This window comes from Annulohypoxylon maeteangense, assembly GCF_022496945.1.
Source record: "Annulohypoxylon maeteangense strain CBS 123835 unplaced genomic scaffold GGS22scaffold_5, whole genome shotgun sequence".
Taxonomy (NCBI): domain Eukaryota; kingdom Fungi; phylum Ascomycota; class Sordariomycetes; order Xylariales; family Hypoxylaceae; genus Annulohypoxylon; species Annulohypoxylon maeteangense.
In genome coordinates this window covers 1,943,154-1,960,791 of record NW_025953252.1, presented here as the reverse complement: position 1 = coordinate 1,960,791, position 17,638 = coordinate 1,943,154, and the positions used below count along the sequence as shown (strand labels likewise).

Here is a 17,638-nt window from a genome sequence, read left to right as displayed (position 1 = left end):
CTAGATTGGGTGTCCACCTAGGTATATAATAGAGCTACGCAAATGGAAGTCATCCGATCGGTTTGCCTTATTTGAGTGGGTCTTCTATCATGAAGATATTCCCACTTACGTCAGCTACCGAAAGGGAAAATGGATGCTACCTACCTAACGGAGGTAATCCGTATGGCGTATGACGGAATAAATATACGTTTCATTCCGTATAATAAACACACCAACACCTAGTATGTACTTACACACCAGGAGTAGACCTAATACACGTAAGTGGCTTTGCTGATAAATGGCTCAGCCGCATCGGGGTTTCGGATATTGCCAGAGATCGCATCGAGAAGACGTGGGGAACTACCATAGCCCCAGCGCCGATGGTAGGTACCTGCCTTAGTATGGGACCTCTTATCATCCACTTCCCCAAGGCTCTGACATCGCCTCAATCCAATTGCATCTCACGTCGCGTTATATTTCTTTACTTATCGACTCGTCGCGAGTGGCGCCGAGGATTAATCAGGATTCTTCTAAGCTGCACGCTCCCTCGTTCAACGTTCACCAATTTTACGTGGCAGAATTATATCGGTCCTGTTAGAATCCACCACGTTGATTGCCTCCCTATGTTATGCCTAGAAACAATGTGTCCTAACACGTTGGGGATCGAGTCTAGTCAGAATATATCTAATGGAAATTCGAAGCAGCAAAACGTGGCAATCAGTAATAATACAGACCTCAGCTTTAAAGATTGTATCATCTACCAAAAGTTTATGTTGCAAATACAAGGAATGGAATCCCTTCCAACATCGAAAGAGTTCAGTATTTCATGTCAGCAGCTGAGTCCAGATATTCTCTCATGGGCTAGCTAACTTAAGGATAGTTCGGAATTTTCTCATAAGCCTCTTCGAGATGAAAGGGGCAGAGGAGGTAAATGGGATGATTGAGGAAAAGTCCCCGTCTTGCCAGCGCCCCGATCTATGGTTGCAAGGCCTCAATATGTTTAAATATGAGGTCCAAGCTTATGTTAAAGATAACGAGGACCGACCACCAGTCTTGAACCAATTAAGCGACGATCATTTTGACACTCTTTACAAATGGATGGGGGCGCCAAATCCCGAGATCTTGGTAGTAGTTGGGGACGAGGGCGACGGTACCTGGACGACTAATCTCTTGCTAGAAATCTTACACAAGCCAAGAGAACAGATGGTCCCTTTTACAGCTCATCTTTGCGGTCGCAATTTCAATGCCAAAGAAGGAGCGCGACAGGAATTCTTAATACAAGATCTTGTTGGTCAACTCATCGAAGTATACCGGAGCAAGTTTGACGATATACTATCCGAGCTGGCAACACAGGAGCCAAAGGACAGTAATATCGGTGTTAAGAAGCTTTGGGATCTATTCATCAAGTGCGTTCAACAAGCCGGGATACGCAAACTTCTGATCATCCTCGATCGGGTCGACTACTTACGCGCGAAATGTAGCGACGAGGAATTCGGCGAGTTTGTGAAAGCTCTGGAAACCGTTTCGGAAACCCTTTGGGGTGACAGTGTGTTGGTTAGAGTGATGGTTACGAGTGGAGATTTCGAAGTAGTGGAATGTTTCAAAGAGACGAAGGCTTTAAAGATTATCAGATTACTTGATACACATTTTTAGATACCTAGATCTCTCAAATGTTTAAGTGCCTGGATTCATTAGGAACCCTCCTACCTACCTAGGTAGCCGTACCTAGTAGGTAGTTAATGGAATGGCACGCCAAGGGATGCGTATAAGTACCTAGATACGGCATCGATTTCGGTGTTTGGATAAAGCGAGGTACGATGACGGTAAATTAATATTTGCGTCTAAGGAACTTAATAATAAAGTCGTTATCATTATATGTGAGGCGTATGCTTAAGGAGTCATTTGCTGTCCCAACCTTTCCTGCCTAGTCTTCTCCTCCTTTATTGCATGGACGCTGGGGTTGTCCCCTTGGCGGAGGAACTCCATGAAGTCTTTCCCAAGACTAAGTATTTTCTCGATGTGAACAACTCTGAGACTGCCTGGAGGTTCAACGTTAGATAATAATTGGCAAGTAAAGGTATTTATAGGTAGGTATGTGTAAAACATACACAGGTGAAGGGTCTGTGTCGCTCATAACAGTACGGGAAATAGCTTACTATCATTTCTCTTCCCACGAGCCAATGCAGCAGCAGCGCTGATACAGTTCCTAATCTGCCTACCATTCATACTAAGATGCCCATATCTATCTTTACTCTGTGCAAGCTCTTCTCTCACCCAGAACGCAAGTGCCTCTTTGTCATCTGACTTGACATCCTGAAGACGATTGATCGCGTCTTTCCAAATCTCTTTTTGGGCCTGCAAATCGAAGTCCGGAAACTCCAACTGTAAGGGAACTCGGGACACAAGTGCACTATCCAAGTGTTTGACTCGGTTAGTGGCCATGAAGACCACAGCACGCGAATAATCGAGCTTGCTAAGAAAGCTGGATACTATCGCGCAACGCTGTATTTCGCGATCGCGGTGCCGCACGAAGATGTCGGCCTCTTCGAGTAGGAGGACTGCCCTCCAGTTTGCAGCGCGGAGGAAAGCCATCTGGAGGCGATCCTCGAAAGCATCTGCGTCGTTTCCCAACTCACCACACGTCAAAGTATATAGGGGGAACACGTGTTTCTCGCACAGAGACTCTACGAGAATAAGAAGTCAGGTTAGCTTGTTGTTTGGGGCAATGAATACCTACTTAGTAGGTAGGTACCCACCTGCAGCAATCACAGGAAGATGTTGGAATGATAAAGCGCAAGTGAAACTCACCGACAGTCAACGTTTTTCCAGTTCCAGGATTGCCATGTAATAACACGTTAAGGCCTTGTCCCTTTCCTTCGATAACGTCTATATTGCTATGCTTGTTCTTCAGATAACCGCACAGCACATTTTCTAGATCTTCCTTCTTGTCGTTATCCATTTGTAGCGTCCTGAACGACTCATCCTGAGGTTGGATCTGACTCAATTCTTGTAGCTGAATCATCTTCCAAGATTTATGCCGGAGGGAGAAAGCCCATATCTGAGAGGGGCAGAACATAAGGAGACCTGTATCGAACTTTTCTATGCTGTCGTCGGCGGAGCTTGCTGTTTGTCTTATACCACATATTTCATCATCATGTGGTCTGGTTTCATGAGGGACATCGCCGGAGTAAGATTCAAGCTGGACAGCTTTTGCTCGGCAAACAGAACACACGGCCCCAGAACTTTGCGACCCATGCAGGCCAGTTTCTTGTGGGTGCTTGCTGGATGTCACGTAATCTATAATGACATTCACCGGGTCCTAGGTAATTGTCAGTACTGGTTAAGTAAAGAAGTTGTACTTTGCAGGGAGCGTTCTCACTTCTTGCGAAGTTCTTGGCCAGGCATCACCGTCATATCGTTTATGAGATACAACACGTCCGTATTCCCAGTATTTCTTTCCCCGCTCGACTAACTTCGCCCCGAGTTCCTCACAGTACCACTCAGGGATGACATCAAGGACTCCTATTGGCCGCTCTGAAGAGTACGAATGTACGTAGAACACCTTGGAGTGTGGAACTAGCCATTTCCCTGTCTTGTCAAAGTCAAGAAACCAGCAGTGAATCGTCATATCTGCCGAACTAGAATCGGAATTTATCTCCACTCTATCAACCTTATATGCTCTCCACGCGCCGTCGTCCTTGTTGAGCACAGTCTCTCCTGGTGGGTATAGGAGCCAAAGTTCCTTGAAGGCAATATCGTAGCATATTCTTTCATCTATCTGATTGAGCTTTTCCCAGACCAGACGACTCTTTCTCCGAACAAAGTCGAATAGGGGTTGTATATGCTCTCTACTATGGCCATCCATAGCTCCATGCCTTCCTTGTAAGAACTTCTTCCTAATATAGAAGATCGGCTTATATGGCTCGTCGACAATGAATCTTGGTATTCGACCGGATCCCTGATACTTGGTTGATGGGTCAATGATATTTCGAAGGGACTCGTTTAGTTTGGGACAGATTATCTCCAGGCTAGACTTTCCGGGAAGCTTCCGGAAAGCCAGCTCGTCGTTGATAAGGGAACATGGACATTTAGCAGGCTCGTCTTCAAAGAAGCTACGCTGATTAGTTGGGATATGGATGGGCTACGACGAATATACAATTAGTTGAAGTTAATAATGCCACGAATGGTGATATGTAGGGAGATTCGAAACTGACTGGATATGCTCTGTTCCATTGTTGCTGTCTGTAACTCGAAGGTGATTCATCCGGGTCAACTGCAGTATAGCCGTTGCTTGAAGGAGCTCTGTTTGAGTCTCGCCTTTGTCTAGGTGAGGGAAAGAGGGTGACTTGGTCTTCTACCTCAGATAAGTTCTGGGACGCTGAGTTGATTTGAGGGTCTTCCATAGGAGTAGGAGCCGTCAGACTAGGACTGACATTTGGAACTGGTGTATGTATCCGATCCTTGAGGATATTAGGTGTTACCGGTCCCATGACTGGTTTCGAGTTGGTTTGGCCCATATTCCTGTTCCTGTTGTGAAATCAAAATGGAATTTTTTGACCAAATGGAAGAGAAAATTCCGGGGATAGTGTAGAGGCGAAGTGGGTGAACCCAGAGTGTTCAATGGCCATACTCAAGTACAAATTCGGTCCAGAAATGTACCTTGCACAACTAGTGGACTCAATGATAATTGATACTGCTGGTTCCTTGCAAAATGAACGCCTCCTAAAATTTTTCATCCCCCCCTCATCGACATCCGCGTAACCCATGGGATGCAGGTTCTCCTATCTCGGAACCTTGCGTCCGCGAAAATCCTGTAGAGGATGGCGAGCATGACATTAGACATAACCAGCAGCTATTCCTGTCGTGTTCATATGATCACCACACCCACAATGTGACTAGAGGCCGAGGAACTAGCATATATTGGTACGACCGACCTCGTTCATATCCAATAGGGGGTTGGTATGAGCATCGTGGCTTCGATATTCTTACATACTAGACAGGCATGCCCGTTCTCGCTCCCTCTGCTGCAGGCTGCGCTGATACTGCACATATTACCCTAGTCGACTATAGGAAGGACGGAGCGGTATGCAGCGTGACAAGATCATTATATGCAGCTCTGATGCCGTCACCAGTCGATATGTGTGAGGGGTTTCACACCCAACATCTCCTTTTCGAGTAAATACTCCGTACGATAGATGCAGCATCAACTCCGTCCGTGCCGCTTGCCAATCGTAGAGGGTGGAACTATCGTTCTCTTACGTTAGGACACCCTTTAGAGGTGCTGGTCATTGGCATGTCGGGCCATATCTCGAGTCGACTCATGCACCATCCCCGTCTCCGATGCTTGGATGATCCTTACTAAGGGTACCGTGAGTCTTCTAGTCGGAAGAGTTGGCGGTATGCAAGTTTGCGATTCATATTTCCATACCGAAGTCTTCTTTCGTGGCTTCGATTCTCTCGTGCCTTGGGGCCTGGGTGCTATTATATAGTTAGAGTCATGGTACACCTTCGGGATTCATCATGGAGATGTAGACATACCTTCTTGGTTTAAGTAAATAGCATACTAAATACCTAAAGTACCCAAGGTACTAGGTATGTATGTGGTTATACAATGAATATAAAAGGACGACTTATCGGATGTGTTTGGTTTAAGTTCGTCGTGCCGCAAGATGAATGGCAGTTCGGATTTCATTGTGGAAAAAGGAGTCAAGGTTATTGTGGATGTTACATTCAATTATCCCAATTAGGTCAGCTTCCAGTAGATGACTGGGTAATTCGTTAATCCGAGTCCTCTTTCCCTAAATAGGTAAGTAAACCAAATATTTTATATAAATACCTAGTACATACTTCCTAAATATTTATTATGCCTTTATACACAGCCCTAGCATTGTACATGCCTGAGTATAATGTACATAAAAACGTACATACCTATCTTTACCGGCTTTGCTTGTCAGTCGGAAGACACCGACACTGTGATTAGTAGATCCAACGGGAAATCTATGGTTCCTATTAAGCGAGGCGATTCACGGGGCAAATATATTTCAAATTCAACCAATTCAAATACAGACTCTGCTCTCTCAATTTTCATTGCCACAGAATTTTCCAATCAATATCAAGTGAAACGTCGCAAGACTTAGGTGAAATCGCATCCACGACAGCCTGCCGGGTGGAGTTGATTAGTTGGGCAGCGGGCAGTGTCTAAGTATATCTATATTATCGATGCCCACGTCTCGAGTTCCCCAGAGTTCCCAAGCGTTCCCAAGCATTCGTGTCTCCACCCTGTTTTGAAATCTACCTGGCAAGCGATTCTTTCTGACATATCTTATACATCATTCCCGATGGTGAGTAATGACTTTTCTGTAAATTTCTGTGGATTTCTATAAATTTAGTGCTGTACGCCTGCTTACACTTTCTTTTTTATGATTTAGGATGTGGTCGGGTCGGCTGCGGCCCTTGCACAACTGATCGCACAAGTGATTGAGCTTTGGCAACAAATTAATATGGCACGCGAGAGCGTCAAGTCTGCTCCCAAAGTCTTCGAAGATACGAAAACAGAAGCTCACAGCTTGTTTGATATTATACAAACAGTAAAGCGCAGACCTGAACTCCACATAGCAGAGATCCACGCGCGAGTGGAACGAATCAATTCTATCGCCCTTGAACTTCACAAGATCCTAGAGGTTATGGCTCTCCGGCAACGGAAGAGCGTTTTGCGACAGGGCTTATATGCCTTAGTCCGAGCAGAGAGGGATGATGCAAAGCTGAACAACGTGTTGAAACGGCTGGATATGGCAAAAGGCGACTTGATATTGCAAATCGGCGTAGTTAACGTTGGTATTGCAGGGGAACTAAGGGATACCTTAATGAGCCAGGTTCCAGAACCAAGCAACCGTCTATTTCTCGAAAGAAATGAATCCTGGGGGAACGCAAATCAGATTAATGGAGTTATCGGCATAGAGGACTCGAAAATTTCGACTACGGCATGTGTTCTGGACAATAAAGCTTTCGGGGATAGTCAACAGAAGAATCTCATATTAGCAGGGTCGGGGTTGTTAAAATTACTTGAGGTTTAAACCAGGGGTAGCTTCGGGACACTTAATCACTTGCATCGTACATAGTCTTAACTCATCCTATATGCATATACTAGCACTAGTTTGTGACACCTCGTAGGCATGAAGCGTCACAAGTGAGTGCTACGTAGTAGGCATAACATACCGATCTTATCTACTACTATAAGCACGACATCTAAGTAAGCGCTTTACCTAACTTGTCGATATCGTGTCTGCGTGTCAATACGAAAGCCTTTGACAACCTACATTGTATCTGCTGAGTCAAAGCTTTATTCTATGCTACTAAGTATATCATAATCACATAACCTAAGCTCCTTTTTATAGTAATACTAGATACTGACAGTTATGATCATACGAACTACCCCACGGATGCTCCGATGCTATGTAGCAATACTACTTACTGACCTACCTACTTAGGTGAGTAGCGTTTCAATGTGGCGCATGTACATACCTGCCTGGGCAGCGTGGGTAGTAACCTTCAGCTGGCTTAGAAACGGTGCGCGAACGATATTTGGCAACGATGGTGCCAGTTCCAGAAACTCCGCGCCAATGATGAATGCATATATTTTCACACCTTGCATGTTTCACCTTGCAGCTTATAGCCCCCAAACAGTAGGTCAAGTAAACGGCAAGTAAACGGCAAGTACTAAACCGCGTCGTTTATTATGCTGAGATACTAAAGTTTGACAGATCGATTTCTCGGAAAAGGTGCCTAGAGGCATCTACGTAGCTAGATATTTATCTATGAAGGCAACCTTAAACAGGCCGAGATCGCCCGAACAAAGGTCTGCCTTGCCTGCCTAGGACGCCCCATTCGGTAGATGAGGCTCAATCCTTCCATATATATTGACCCCAAATTTATTCCCCGGAGTTTTAGGTATGAGGCTGTGTCCAAATTCAAATTCCTCCTATTCCTTCACTTTTCAATTTCCACATTAGCTGCAGCCATGGCCACATTTACAGTTGAACCTGGTAAGCCTCGCCATGTATAGAAGGCAGACCAACGCTTTTGGATAGAGTTTTGGTGAAGAGTGTATGATAAGATCATCTACTAACTTACATTGTATTGATTAAGTGTATAAAGGTCCCGGAAACATTATTAAGCCGGCTCAATTTTTGATTGACAAGGACCTCACCATCCGCGGTCTGAAGGAAAAGATCATCCACAGCTTTGAACTGCAGCATCCAACCAAGATTCTGATTCATGGCCTACTTGAAAAGGTGCCCGAGAATGCGCTTGCGTTGAACCATATTTCCGGGGGAAAGATTCGTTTCGTGGCAAGCAATGATGAACATGCAAATGAGGAAGAGGCGCCGAAGGGGCCAAAAACGCAGCAAATGCATAAACTCTTCGTGGGTAAGTTATCATCACCCCTGCTAAGCCTACGCCCGCCTGTTTATATAGGCACGCATTGAATGTAACATTGCTAATAAGAAGTACCTTATAGGTAAAAACAAGACGTACAAGAATGGGAAGCAAGTAAACCTTATCCAAGGTCAAGTCGAATCTGAGAGAGCCGTGGATGCGAATGCCTCCGAGAATGAGGCACACGATGATTCGATTCAGAAGAATGTCATATCCTTTCTACCAGTAGCTATCTCCCTCGACTTTTGAATATGGATGTGATTGGGAGAATGCCTTGCACGAGGCTTTGGTGGGCTTACGTTATTACCTAACTTAGAAATTAGATACATACAAGGAGCCCTACCTAAGAGAGAGTTAGTCCAATGAAATTATATCTGTTCAGTATACTAGGATCTGAGTCATTGCCGAGTGATCATTCTACGATGAACCATTTCTAGACAAGATGAGCCGCATTCTAGTTGTCCTTAAACCTTAGGTACTAGGTACCTATCTAATAATGCATGAATTCTATGGGATAACAGGTATTTTCAGTCAAACTCTACCATGAAAAGCTGTAGAGCACCTAACTACCAAGGCGTCTTGTAGGTATAGATTAATGAAGGACCAAGGTATTCGATTTACACCCTTTCCTAATAAAGTTCACTTCCATTTCACTCCACTTAGCATGTTAAGACTTATGGCATCCTAATCACAAGAAAATTATTATTCTTAGGAATAGAAAAGCATTGCAAGTGTTTAAAAAGGTACCTTGTTGGTTGATTTCTCTTCTAATATCGCATTACAGGTACTAGGTACCTAATATTATGACTTGCTCTTGCTCTGGTCGGTTGATACACCCGGGTCGGGTCCGGATATCCATTCCTTTCAATGGGTCGAATCCCGACCTTGTGACGCTAGCCCTGATATGGTAAGCTTGATTTCTAGACTTCTAGAGCGTTTGAGCATTGGCCGAACTTTTACCGTCCTGGTACGTACTAGAGTGGGGACCTAGCTTCTCCAAGACAAAAAATTTTGGATCTTTTTTCAAGCTTCAATTTTTTTAACACTACACACGATACAGTCCAATAATCTATGCGCAAGTCCACGTGAGATTAACACAACTGACAAAATGACGCGCGTAGACTTCTTGCTACACGAGTCCGCTGTGGGCTATGCCGTCTTCAAGGTTGTTCACCAGCAGGACACTGTTGGCCTACACTTGAAGGAGGTTCAAAAAGCCGGCCAGGACCTCTCCAAGTTTGGCAAAATGGTTCAATTGGTCAACTTTGCGCCTTGGAGGTACGATCAATTGATTTCTCCGGTACTACCTTACAATCATTTCTAACGATATTCACTTTTAGAAACGCTGCCGACGCTCTCGAGAACATCAATCTTATCTCGGAGGGTATTCTTCCTGACTACCTCAAGTCCAACCTCGAATTGAACCTTCCCCAATCGAAGAAGAGCAAGATCGTGCTTGGTGTCGCCGACAAGAATTTGGCTGGTTCCATCAAGGCTGTCTTCCCTGGAGTCGAATGCGAGACTGGTGATACATCTGAAGTCGTCGCCGACCTGTTACGAGGCATCAGACTCCACGCCGCCAAGTTACTGAAGGGTCTCCAGGAGGGAGATGTAGAAAGAGCTCAACTCGGTCTCGGTCATGCTTACTCTCGTGGAAAGGTCAAGTTCAACGTTCACAAGAACGACAACCACATCATCAGAGCCATTGCGACCCTAGACAACCTCGACAAAGGTATCAACCTATTCTCTCAGAAAGTGCGCGAGTGGTACGGATGGCACTTCCCCGAGCTTTACAGCATCGCTTCTGACAATCTGACCTACTCGCGCTTGGCTCTCTTCATCGGTGACAAGTCGACTTTGTCGGATGAGAAGCTCCACGAGATTGCCGCGTTGGTCAACGAAGACGAAGAGAAGGCTCAGGAGATTATCACCAAAGCCAAGATCTCGATGGGACGCGAGTTGTCAGAAGTTGATATGAGTAACATTTCTACTTTCGCCGGAAAGGTTGTTAAGCTTGCCGAGTACCGAAGGACACTCTACAGCTATTTGGTGGACAAGATGAGCACCGTCGCGCCAAATCTAGCGGCGCTCATTGGAGAGGTCGTTGCTGCCCGCCTCATCCAGAAGGCTGGTTCCCTGACCAACTTGTCCAAATACCCAGCTTCTACCCTCCAAATTCTTGGTGCCGAGAAAGCCTTGTTCCGAGCTCTGAAGACGAAAGGAAACACCCCTAAATTTGGACTTATTTATCACAGCTCATTTATTGGCCGAGCAAACCAGAAGGACAAGGGTCGCATTTCTAGATACCTTGCCAACAAGTGCAGTATTGCCAGCCGAATTGACAACTTCGCCGAACAGCCGTCCAAGAAATTCGGTGATGCTCTGCGACAGCAGGTCGAAGACCGACTAGAGTTCTACGCCACCGGCAAGAAGCCAACCAAAAACGCAGATGCAATGGTAAGCATAATCGCAAAACTATGATACTACGATGTACTAATTCGTGTATAGGACCAGGCAATGGCCGACATCCTCGCAGATGGTCAGAGTTTGGCCATCGACACCGAAATGATCGACGCCCCTCTGCCAACTACTGACGCCACCCCCAAGAAAGAGAAGAAGAAGGAAAAGAAGGACAAGAAGGAGAAGAAGCGGAAGCATAGCGATGTAAATGGCACGGTGGAACCAGAGGTGGCTGACGGCGAGAAGAAGAAGAAAAAGAAGAAGAAGCACGCTGATGAATAAGGGACGTTTTCATCCATAGGGGTCGAAAGGTTCAACGTTGGTCAGGCATCGGCTAGGCGTTCAGGGTTCAGGTGTTGTCTGTTATTATCTTTTCTCTCTCTCTAAGTGTGGTTGTATATATGGTGGCTCATACCCGTCCTTCTTATGCCGAATTGATAAAACGAAGTGAATATGAGTTTTTAATCCAGTTGAACCATCTAGCGTTGAGTTTGTGATGGTTCTATTTCAGTACATTAGGTACCTACCTAGGTAGGTAGGCATTTTCCTGACCTATTAGGCTGGGCAGTAAGGTCTGATATTCTTGTATTCTGATATTTTGATATACGTTTTACTAGACAAAGGAATGTCGTGTACCAACTTGGTCCCACCAAGGATTACCCAAGGATCACAATTCAATGCCTGTCAGTCGTCAACGAACTACGATTTCCAGACTCACGTCAACTAGAGGCTGTAGGTATCAGGGTATCAGTTATAAATCTTAGAGTCAATTCGAATCGAGGTACAATACGACCGAATTCGAGTCTCCGTATTCCACATCGAAGAATGAACAGTTATCAATTGCTCTGTGCCTACTAGGCAGTACAAACAACCAACCATATGTGTTCCGGAATGGCTAACGAGCTCAAATAATCTAGCCACGAAAGTGGCGGATCAAAACGACGATGGTAAAAGTTTCGCGCCCATAACGCCTTGTAATGCCGTTACGCTCCGTGATCTTCCCCCTTAGCCAACTACCTAGTACCTATCTAGTTTCCTTCGCTTCCAAACTCCTTCGTCCAATCCGAATTTCGCTGGAGATCTTCTCCCGAAACCGTCGGCCTTGATGATTTGATAGCCTTGACGAAATCCTTAAAGTCGACTAGGGGTTCGAGTAACCTTTCCGAATCGACGTCGTCCCATGTCATCTCTTTTGCGCCGGGGTCGCCAGGTGAGCAAGGTGTCAGAAGCGTTTGTCCATCCTTTTCTACCTATAATACGGATATCAGTAAAGGGGAGGGCTATAAGTAAAAGGATCGTCGAAATGTTACCTCTTTGAAATGTGTGGCTTGTTGGATCTTCCGTATTGGTTGCATTAGGGCGTCTTGCACGGCAATGGTGATATCACTTCCCGAATAACCCTCTGCCTGTGCTGCTAATTTCCTGTAATCTTCGCTCTTTAACGTAGTAGGTGTTTCTCCCACAGCAAGCTTGAACATGGTAGTCCTTGCGCCGACGTCCGGTAGACTGATGTGTACTCTTCGTTGGAATCGTCTTCGAATAGCAGCATCTAATTGCCACGGGATGTTGGTTGCTCCTAATACCAGCACACCCGTCGAGTCTTTTCCAACACCGTCCATCTGCACCAACATCTCGGTCTTAATTCTTCGTGAAGCTTCCGATTCTCCTTCCCCTCGCGGGCCACAGAGAGCGTCGACTTCATCGATGAAGATAATAGAAGGCTTATTTTCTCGCGCCATAGCAAAGAGTTGCTTGACTAACCTTTGAGGCAAGACAAAGTCAATCATAACTCTAGGAGGGTCTGGGTAGGACGTATCCTAGGGACATACCTTTCACTTTCACCCATCCACTTGCTCACCAAGTCACTACTGCTCACGCTAAAGAAGGTACTGTTTGCTTCAGTAGCTACAGCCTTTGCCAAATAACTCTTACCCGTGCCAGGTGGTCCGTATAGTAAGATGCCCTTCCACGGTTGGCGCTTCCCCTGAAATAGATTCGGGAACTTAATGGGCAGTAACACGGCCTCTTTTAATGCTTCCTTTGCTCCGTCTAGTCCGGCGACGTCATCCCATTTAACGTTCGGTCGATCTTGTAAAATAGCACCTGCGAGGGCGTTTCGAAGCTTCTTACTATCCTCGTCGACCTCTTCGCCGTTTTGCTTTCCCTTCCCCGTCCCACCAGTCGACGAACCGTTCGCGCCAACCAAACCTGGCTTTTTACGTTTCGCATCGGCGTCGGAGAGATGAGCCTTCAGCTTTTCGGCGCGATCCATGTACTCGCCCGTCTTCTGGCGAATCATCTCTTTGGACTTCGGGTTCTTTTCCCATTTTAAGGCAAGCATAAATAGCTCGAGGGACTGGTAATATAGTTGGTATGCTTTTTCGTATTCGTTACCGTTGTCGGCGTCTATGGCGCGTCGCACCGTCTCGATCGCCCGACCGAGAAAATCGGTATTCGACATTTTCGATGACGATGGGGATGTGTCTGCTTAACTGCTCTGGAACAACAGCCTGTGGGGTGGATCTGAGAAGAATTGGGGTGTATGGAGACGATAAGGAAGAAGCTTTTCGGGATGTCGAAATAATTGAATGGTGTTCGGTGGTGAGGAATTCGGAGTAGAAAGTTGTTTCTGTCAAGTTTCCAAGCTTGGAAGTTGTTGAGCCTGTGATGCTGGACTGGGCAGGAAAATGCAACTGCAACTGCAACCCGCAACTCACAACCCTGAACCTACAACGAAGGTCCAGTCGATTAGGTTATTGCCGCCGACGTCTTATGGTAAGAGGTACTTCTATTTCTAAAGAAGTTTGTATGAAGTAAGAGGTACCTCGTACGAAGGCCACTGCGATAACGTAGGCAAGATCCACTATATTGTCTTATCCTAGAGGGGTATAAAGTAGCGTTTACTTATCGATTGGTTGGCATGGCAGCATGGCTAGGTACAATACCGACTAGAACATTTTAAGCCACAACTTCTATTTCTTTAACAGCCACAAGGAACATTGAAGATATTCTAGGGTCAAGGTCATTGGTTTAGCTAAAGTTAACTAGTACACTACTTTCTTAAACATTGAATGATATAACGCTATATTCATTTCATGACCCTATCGCTATTTTGAGATCCTGCACATCTTCATAACAAAGAGTGTCCTGACATTTTAGGTGTCGTATACGCAGTTCTAGCTCACTGAGCCCGACAAAAGATCTCTGCACACTAAGCACTAAGACAAACCATGGCAGAGGTTCAAGCTCATCTTCAGAGTCTATCCGAAGACTACACCAAACTTCAACAAGAGTTACAGACAGCTGTTCAGTCGCAACAAAAACTTGAGGCTCAGAAGCAAGAGAACTCAAATGTCCAAAAAGTTAGTTAGACATTTATGGTATACATTCTGTATATTACATCCTGTATATACGAAGTACAGCACTTACATGTCTTACCTAGGAATTCGAACGTCTCAAGGATGGTGAAAATATTTATAAATTAGTTGGGCCAGTGTTACTGAAACAAGAAAAGGTCGAGGCTGAGAGCACAGTCAATGGACGGTTAGAGTTCATTGGCAAAGAACTGTAAGATATGACACTCCTGAATTATTCTGCTTGAATTGATCATTAACACATTCGCCTTGGTAGTGAAAGGACAGAGAATCAGATCAAGGAAATCCAAGACAAGATTGAGAATAAGAAGGGAGAAATCATCCAGGCACAAGCAGGGTTGCAAGCCGGGGCCGGTGCGCCCGGAAAAGTTGCTGCAAAGGGTTGAAAGAGTAAAACGATGCTGGATAATTCTCAAGCAAGAAGGGGTTTCTCACATGAGATGAATATGGATGATCAAACTACGACTCTGAGACTTTGAGCATCTAGTAAATACCTAGTAGGTATGAGTTCACTGTCTAATAGGTATCTAGTCTTTACTCAAGACTAGAATTCCGTACAACGGAAACTTAGCAGGACTCAATATAATGAGATGCCCCTTAATAGTATCAAGCTATAAGAGCAAGAGAATCATCGGAAGATGCACTTACCTCAGAACTGTTTGTTTCCAGTAGACTGGGAGACTACTAGGTACTGGGTACAAGGCAGATGGGAAGGTTGGGTGCATGACGTAATCAAAGAGTACCTAGTCCCAAGCCCAAACCATCAAGGTAAAGTACCCCGCGATCTAATCCGGTCGGTACCTGGACCCCTCTAAAGCGCCTGCCTTAAAACCTCCCAAGCCATCGCTTAGAACCGGTCACTTGGTCACAAAGCTGTGTGTCGCAAGTTATTCTCGACCTTGGAAGTTACTAAAACTTTCCTTAACATCAACATCTAACCACCCAACCATCCGACCGAGTCGCAAGCTCCCACGCAAGCTCTCTAGGCAACCACAAACCGAGCAATCATAATATACCTAGACGTTCGCCGATATGATCATTATCCATTGACTAAATTCGTCGCCATCGTCGAATAAAGCTTCTCGCCTTTAACCATTTTCAATCACTCTAGCTTGTCCGGCAACGGCCAGCACCCAGCACCATGCGAAGATGGCACCGTCTGACCTAACGCCTTTGACTTCTAGTCGTCCATTAACCATTAAGGAGATCTCCGACAGAGGAGAGCGGTTCTCTTTCAATCCGGCCATTCCGTTGACAGCTTGGTTGCGCACTGGAAATACTCTAAGCCAAGAAGTAAGACTCCGATGTCATATATCATAAATAATTACCTTCACTATACAGCACTGACTGTATCTTCTTCATATACAGGGAAGAATATACCTTCAAGATGGAAACTTTGCTCAAGCTTACCTTCTTTACATTCGATACCTTACCTTGCTTTTAAAATGCCTACCCTCGCATCCCGATGCTAAAAGCCAGGAAGGGAAACGAGCCCTGAACGAAGTTAACAAGACCGTCCCGGACATTGTAATAAATCTCGAAAAAATAAAACCCATTATACAACGAGAGTACGATGAATGGAATGCGTCCGAAGCTAGAAGACAGCAACAACTTCGTGAGAAGAGACGGGCCGACCTCAAATCCCCATCGACGTACGAAGAGCATACCGCTCAAGATCCGGCTCTTTCATCGTCAAATCGACTACTTGATGCTGGTGATAACCAAGATCTTGCTGTTGAATTGGCTCGGAATGAGATTCGACGCAGAGATGCAAATAGAAAAGCAATCAGGCGAACAAATGTGCCACCTGAAGAAGAGCAGACAAGGCGGACGGCCGGGTTTTGGGATCATTGGACTGACGATTTGGCCAATAGACAAGCTGAAGATGAAGAGCTGTTCAGGAGACAGATGGAGTCTACTAGGAGGGAACTGGATCGAAGCGATATTCCCCAAAATGAGTCACACCCCCCGGCAATCCAAGGGCATTCGAACTATCGATATCCGTCAATAACCAGGTCTCAACCGATACAATACGAAGCTCTGCAGCCATACCGCAAACCATCGCCAAGCCCTCAACCTCCACGTCCACCCAAAGAAGGGATTGTACGGCAACTCGAGCCTAGCCCAAGTTATGTACCCGCTCCTCTGACACCTGAGCTCCCTGCCGAAGACCCGATACGCCACGAAAGAAACTTACTCCCTACGCCTCCGCCTAAGGAATACGACGATCCGCCGAGACCTCCCAAGGTGCACGAAGATCCGCCACTACCTCCTAAAAAACAGCAACGGCTCACGTTTAAGCCGGCGGCTTATCTAGAGAGTGGAGAACCTATCCGCTCCATCTTCTTACCCAGTCAATTACGACGCCAGTTCTTATCTATCGCATCCGAGAACACCAGGCGTGGACTCGAGATGTGCGGAATACTGTGCGGTACCGCCGTTAACAACGCGCTGTTCGTGCGTTGCTTGCTTATTCCCGAGCAGAATTGTACGTCGGATACGTGCGAGACGGAAAATGAGGAGAGCATGTTTGAGTATTGCATGAACGAAGATCTGCTTGTGCTTGGTTGGATTCATACGCATCCAACCCAAACCTGCTTCATGAGCTCCAGGGACCTGCACACGCAGTCTGGGTATCAGGTCATGCTACCGGAGAGCATTGCGATTGTGTGTGCTCCAAAATTCCAACCTTCGTAAGTAATTCTCCATCGTCTTTAAGTTAGAGGATCGAAATTGTGATCGAGTACCTAGCATGACATAGTGAGGCTTACAATTCTTCTAGGTACGGCATCTTCCGTTTGACTCATCCACCGGGCTTGGATCACATCCTCAACTGCAAACAATCAGCCACATTTCACCCGCATAGCGTAGACAATCTCTACACAAAGGCACAGCATCCACCCGGTCATGTTTACGAGACCGACAGACTCGAATTCTACGTACATGACCTACGTCCGGGTGCTCGCAACAATACGGTGCAGCATAAGAACTTCTAGGATATGATTTCTAAGGGAATAGGTTGTGGTGCTCAAGCCTGCACGGTGTTCATGTGTGCTCTCCTTTGCTTATGTCCATGGTGTACAGAGTGGTTGCTGAGCCGGCAGACAATGGGTCGAGTTGGAACCAGGGCCAAGGAAGATTAATTTCAAGTTTTCATGTCTTTTACGTTCGAGTCTTCCCTACCTGATTTACGGGGCATCGGCGGTCTTGGTACTGCATAGCATAGGCGCTCGGAGACTTCGGTTTGTTTGGGACTACAAGGTAGACTTGTAGACTTGTCGGTTGTGGTTGGTCACACCGGACCTTGAGACTTGATTTTACGTGGTTGGCGAAGGGATAATAGAAAGGAAGCAATTGAATTACACTGCAACGTGATTCCAGTCACTCTT

General features: G+C 45.8%; 7 protein-coding genes across 7 annotated transcripts; 5 read left to right on the top strand and 2 right to left on the bottom strand.

Moving 5' to 3' along the window:
• Positions 1-341: 341 nt before the first annotated feature.
• GGS22DRAFT_159260 (uncharacterized protein) lies at positions 342-1,815 on the top strand. Its single transcript, XM_047960768.1, has 2 exons — positions 342-807; positions 860-1,815. Exons 1-2 carry the CDS (start codon positions 360-362, stop codon positions 1,630-1,632), a joined length of 1,221 nt encoding a protein of 406 aa, XP_047820878.1. The 5' UTR covers positions 342-359; the 3' UTR covers positions 1,633-1,815.
• GGS22DRAFT_159258 (P-loop containing nucleoside triphosphate hydrolase protein) lies at positions 1,816-4,721 on the bottom strand. The gene is made up of 5 exons (XM_047960767.1): positions 4,194-4,721; positions 3,359-4,120; positions 2,788-3,298; positions 2,136-2,663; positions 1,816-2,018 (listed from the first exon to the last, which is right to left on the bottom strand). The coding sequence occupies exons 1-5, from the start codon at positions 4,494-4,496 to the stop codon at positions 1,870-1,872; spliced, it is 2,253 nt and encodes a 750-aa protein (XP_047820877.1). The 5' UTR covers positions 4,497-4,721; the 3' UTR covers positions 1,816-1,869.
• A 1,215-nt stretch (positions 4,722-5,936) lies between these two features.
• Positions 5,937-7,208, top strand: GGS22DRAFT_120802 (uncharacterized protein). The gene is made up of 2 exons (XM_047958225.1): positions 5,937-6,320; positions 6,408-7,208. The coding sequence occupies exons 1-2, from the start codon at positions 6,318-6,320 to the stop codon at positions 7,050-7,052; spliced, it is 648 nt and encodes a 215-aa protein (XP_047820876.1). The 5' UTR covers positions 5,937-6,317; the 3' UTR covers positions 7,053-7,208.
• A 531-nt stretch (positions 7,209-7,739) lies between these two features.
• On the top strand, positions 7,740-8,824 carry GGS22DRAFT_159253 (uncharacterized protein). Its single transcript, XM_047960766.1, has 3 exons — positions 7,740-8,021; positions 8,125-8,406; positions 8,498-8,824. Exons 1-3 carry the CDS (start codon positions 7,871-7,873, stop codon positions 8,662-8,664), a joined length of 600 nt encoding a protein of 199 aa, XP_047820875.1. The 5' UTR covers positions 7,740-7,870; the 3' UTR covers positions 8,665-8,824.
• A 618-nt stretch (positions 8,825-9,442) lies between these two features.
• GGS22DRAFT_120784 (Nop domain-containing protein) lies at positions 9,443-11,350 on the top strand. Its single transcript, XM_047958224.1, has 3 exons — positions 9,443-9,693; positions 9,756-10,872; positions 10,924-11,350. The coding sequence occupies exons 1-3, from the start codon at positions 9,524-9,526 to the stop codon at positions 11,155-11,157; spliced, it is 1,521 nt and encodes a 506-aa protein (XP_047820874.1). The 5' UTR covers positions 9,443-9,523; the 3' UTR covers positions 11,158-11,350.
• A 268-nt stretch (positions 11,351-11,618) lies between these two features.
• GGS22DRAFT_159250 (vacuolar protein sorting-associated protein VPS4) lies at positions 11,619-13,763 on the bottom strand. The gene is made up of 3 exons (XM_047960765.1): positions 12,705-13,763; positions 12,186-12,636; positions 11,619-12,125 (listed from the first exon to the last, which is right to left on the bottom strand). The coding sequence occupies exons 1-3, from the start codon at positions 13,334-13,336 to the stop codon at positions 11,904-11,906; spliced, it is 1,305 nt and encodes a 434-aa protein (XP_047820873.1). The 5' UTR covers positions 13,337-13,763; the 3' UTR covers positions 11,619-11,903.
• A 1,298-nt stretch (positions 13,764-15,061) lies between these two features.
• On the top strand, positions 15,062-17,637 carry GGS22DRAFT_120756 (uncharacterized protein). The gene is made up of 3 exons (XM_047958221.1): positions 15,062-15,542; positions 15,618-16,942; positions 17,032-17,637. Exons 1-3 carry the CDS (start codon positions 15,399-15,401, stop codon positions 17,243-17,245), a joined length of 1,683 nt encoding a protein of 560 aa, XP_047820872.1. The 5' UTR covers positions 15,062-15,398; the 3' UTR covers positions 17,246-17,637.
• The last annotated feature ends 1 nt before the right edge of the window (position 17,638 follows it).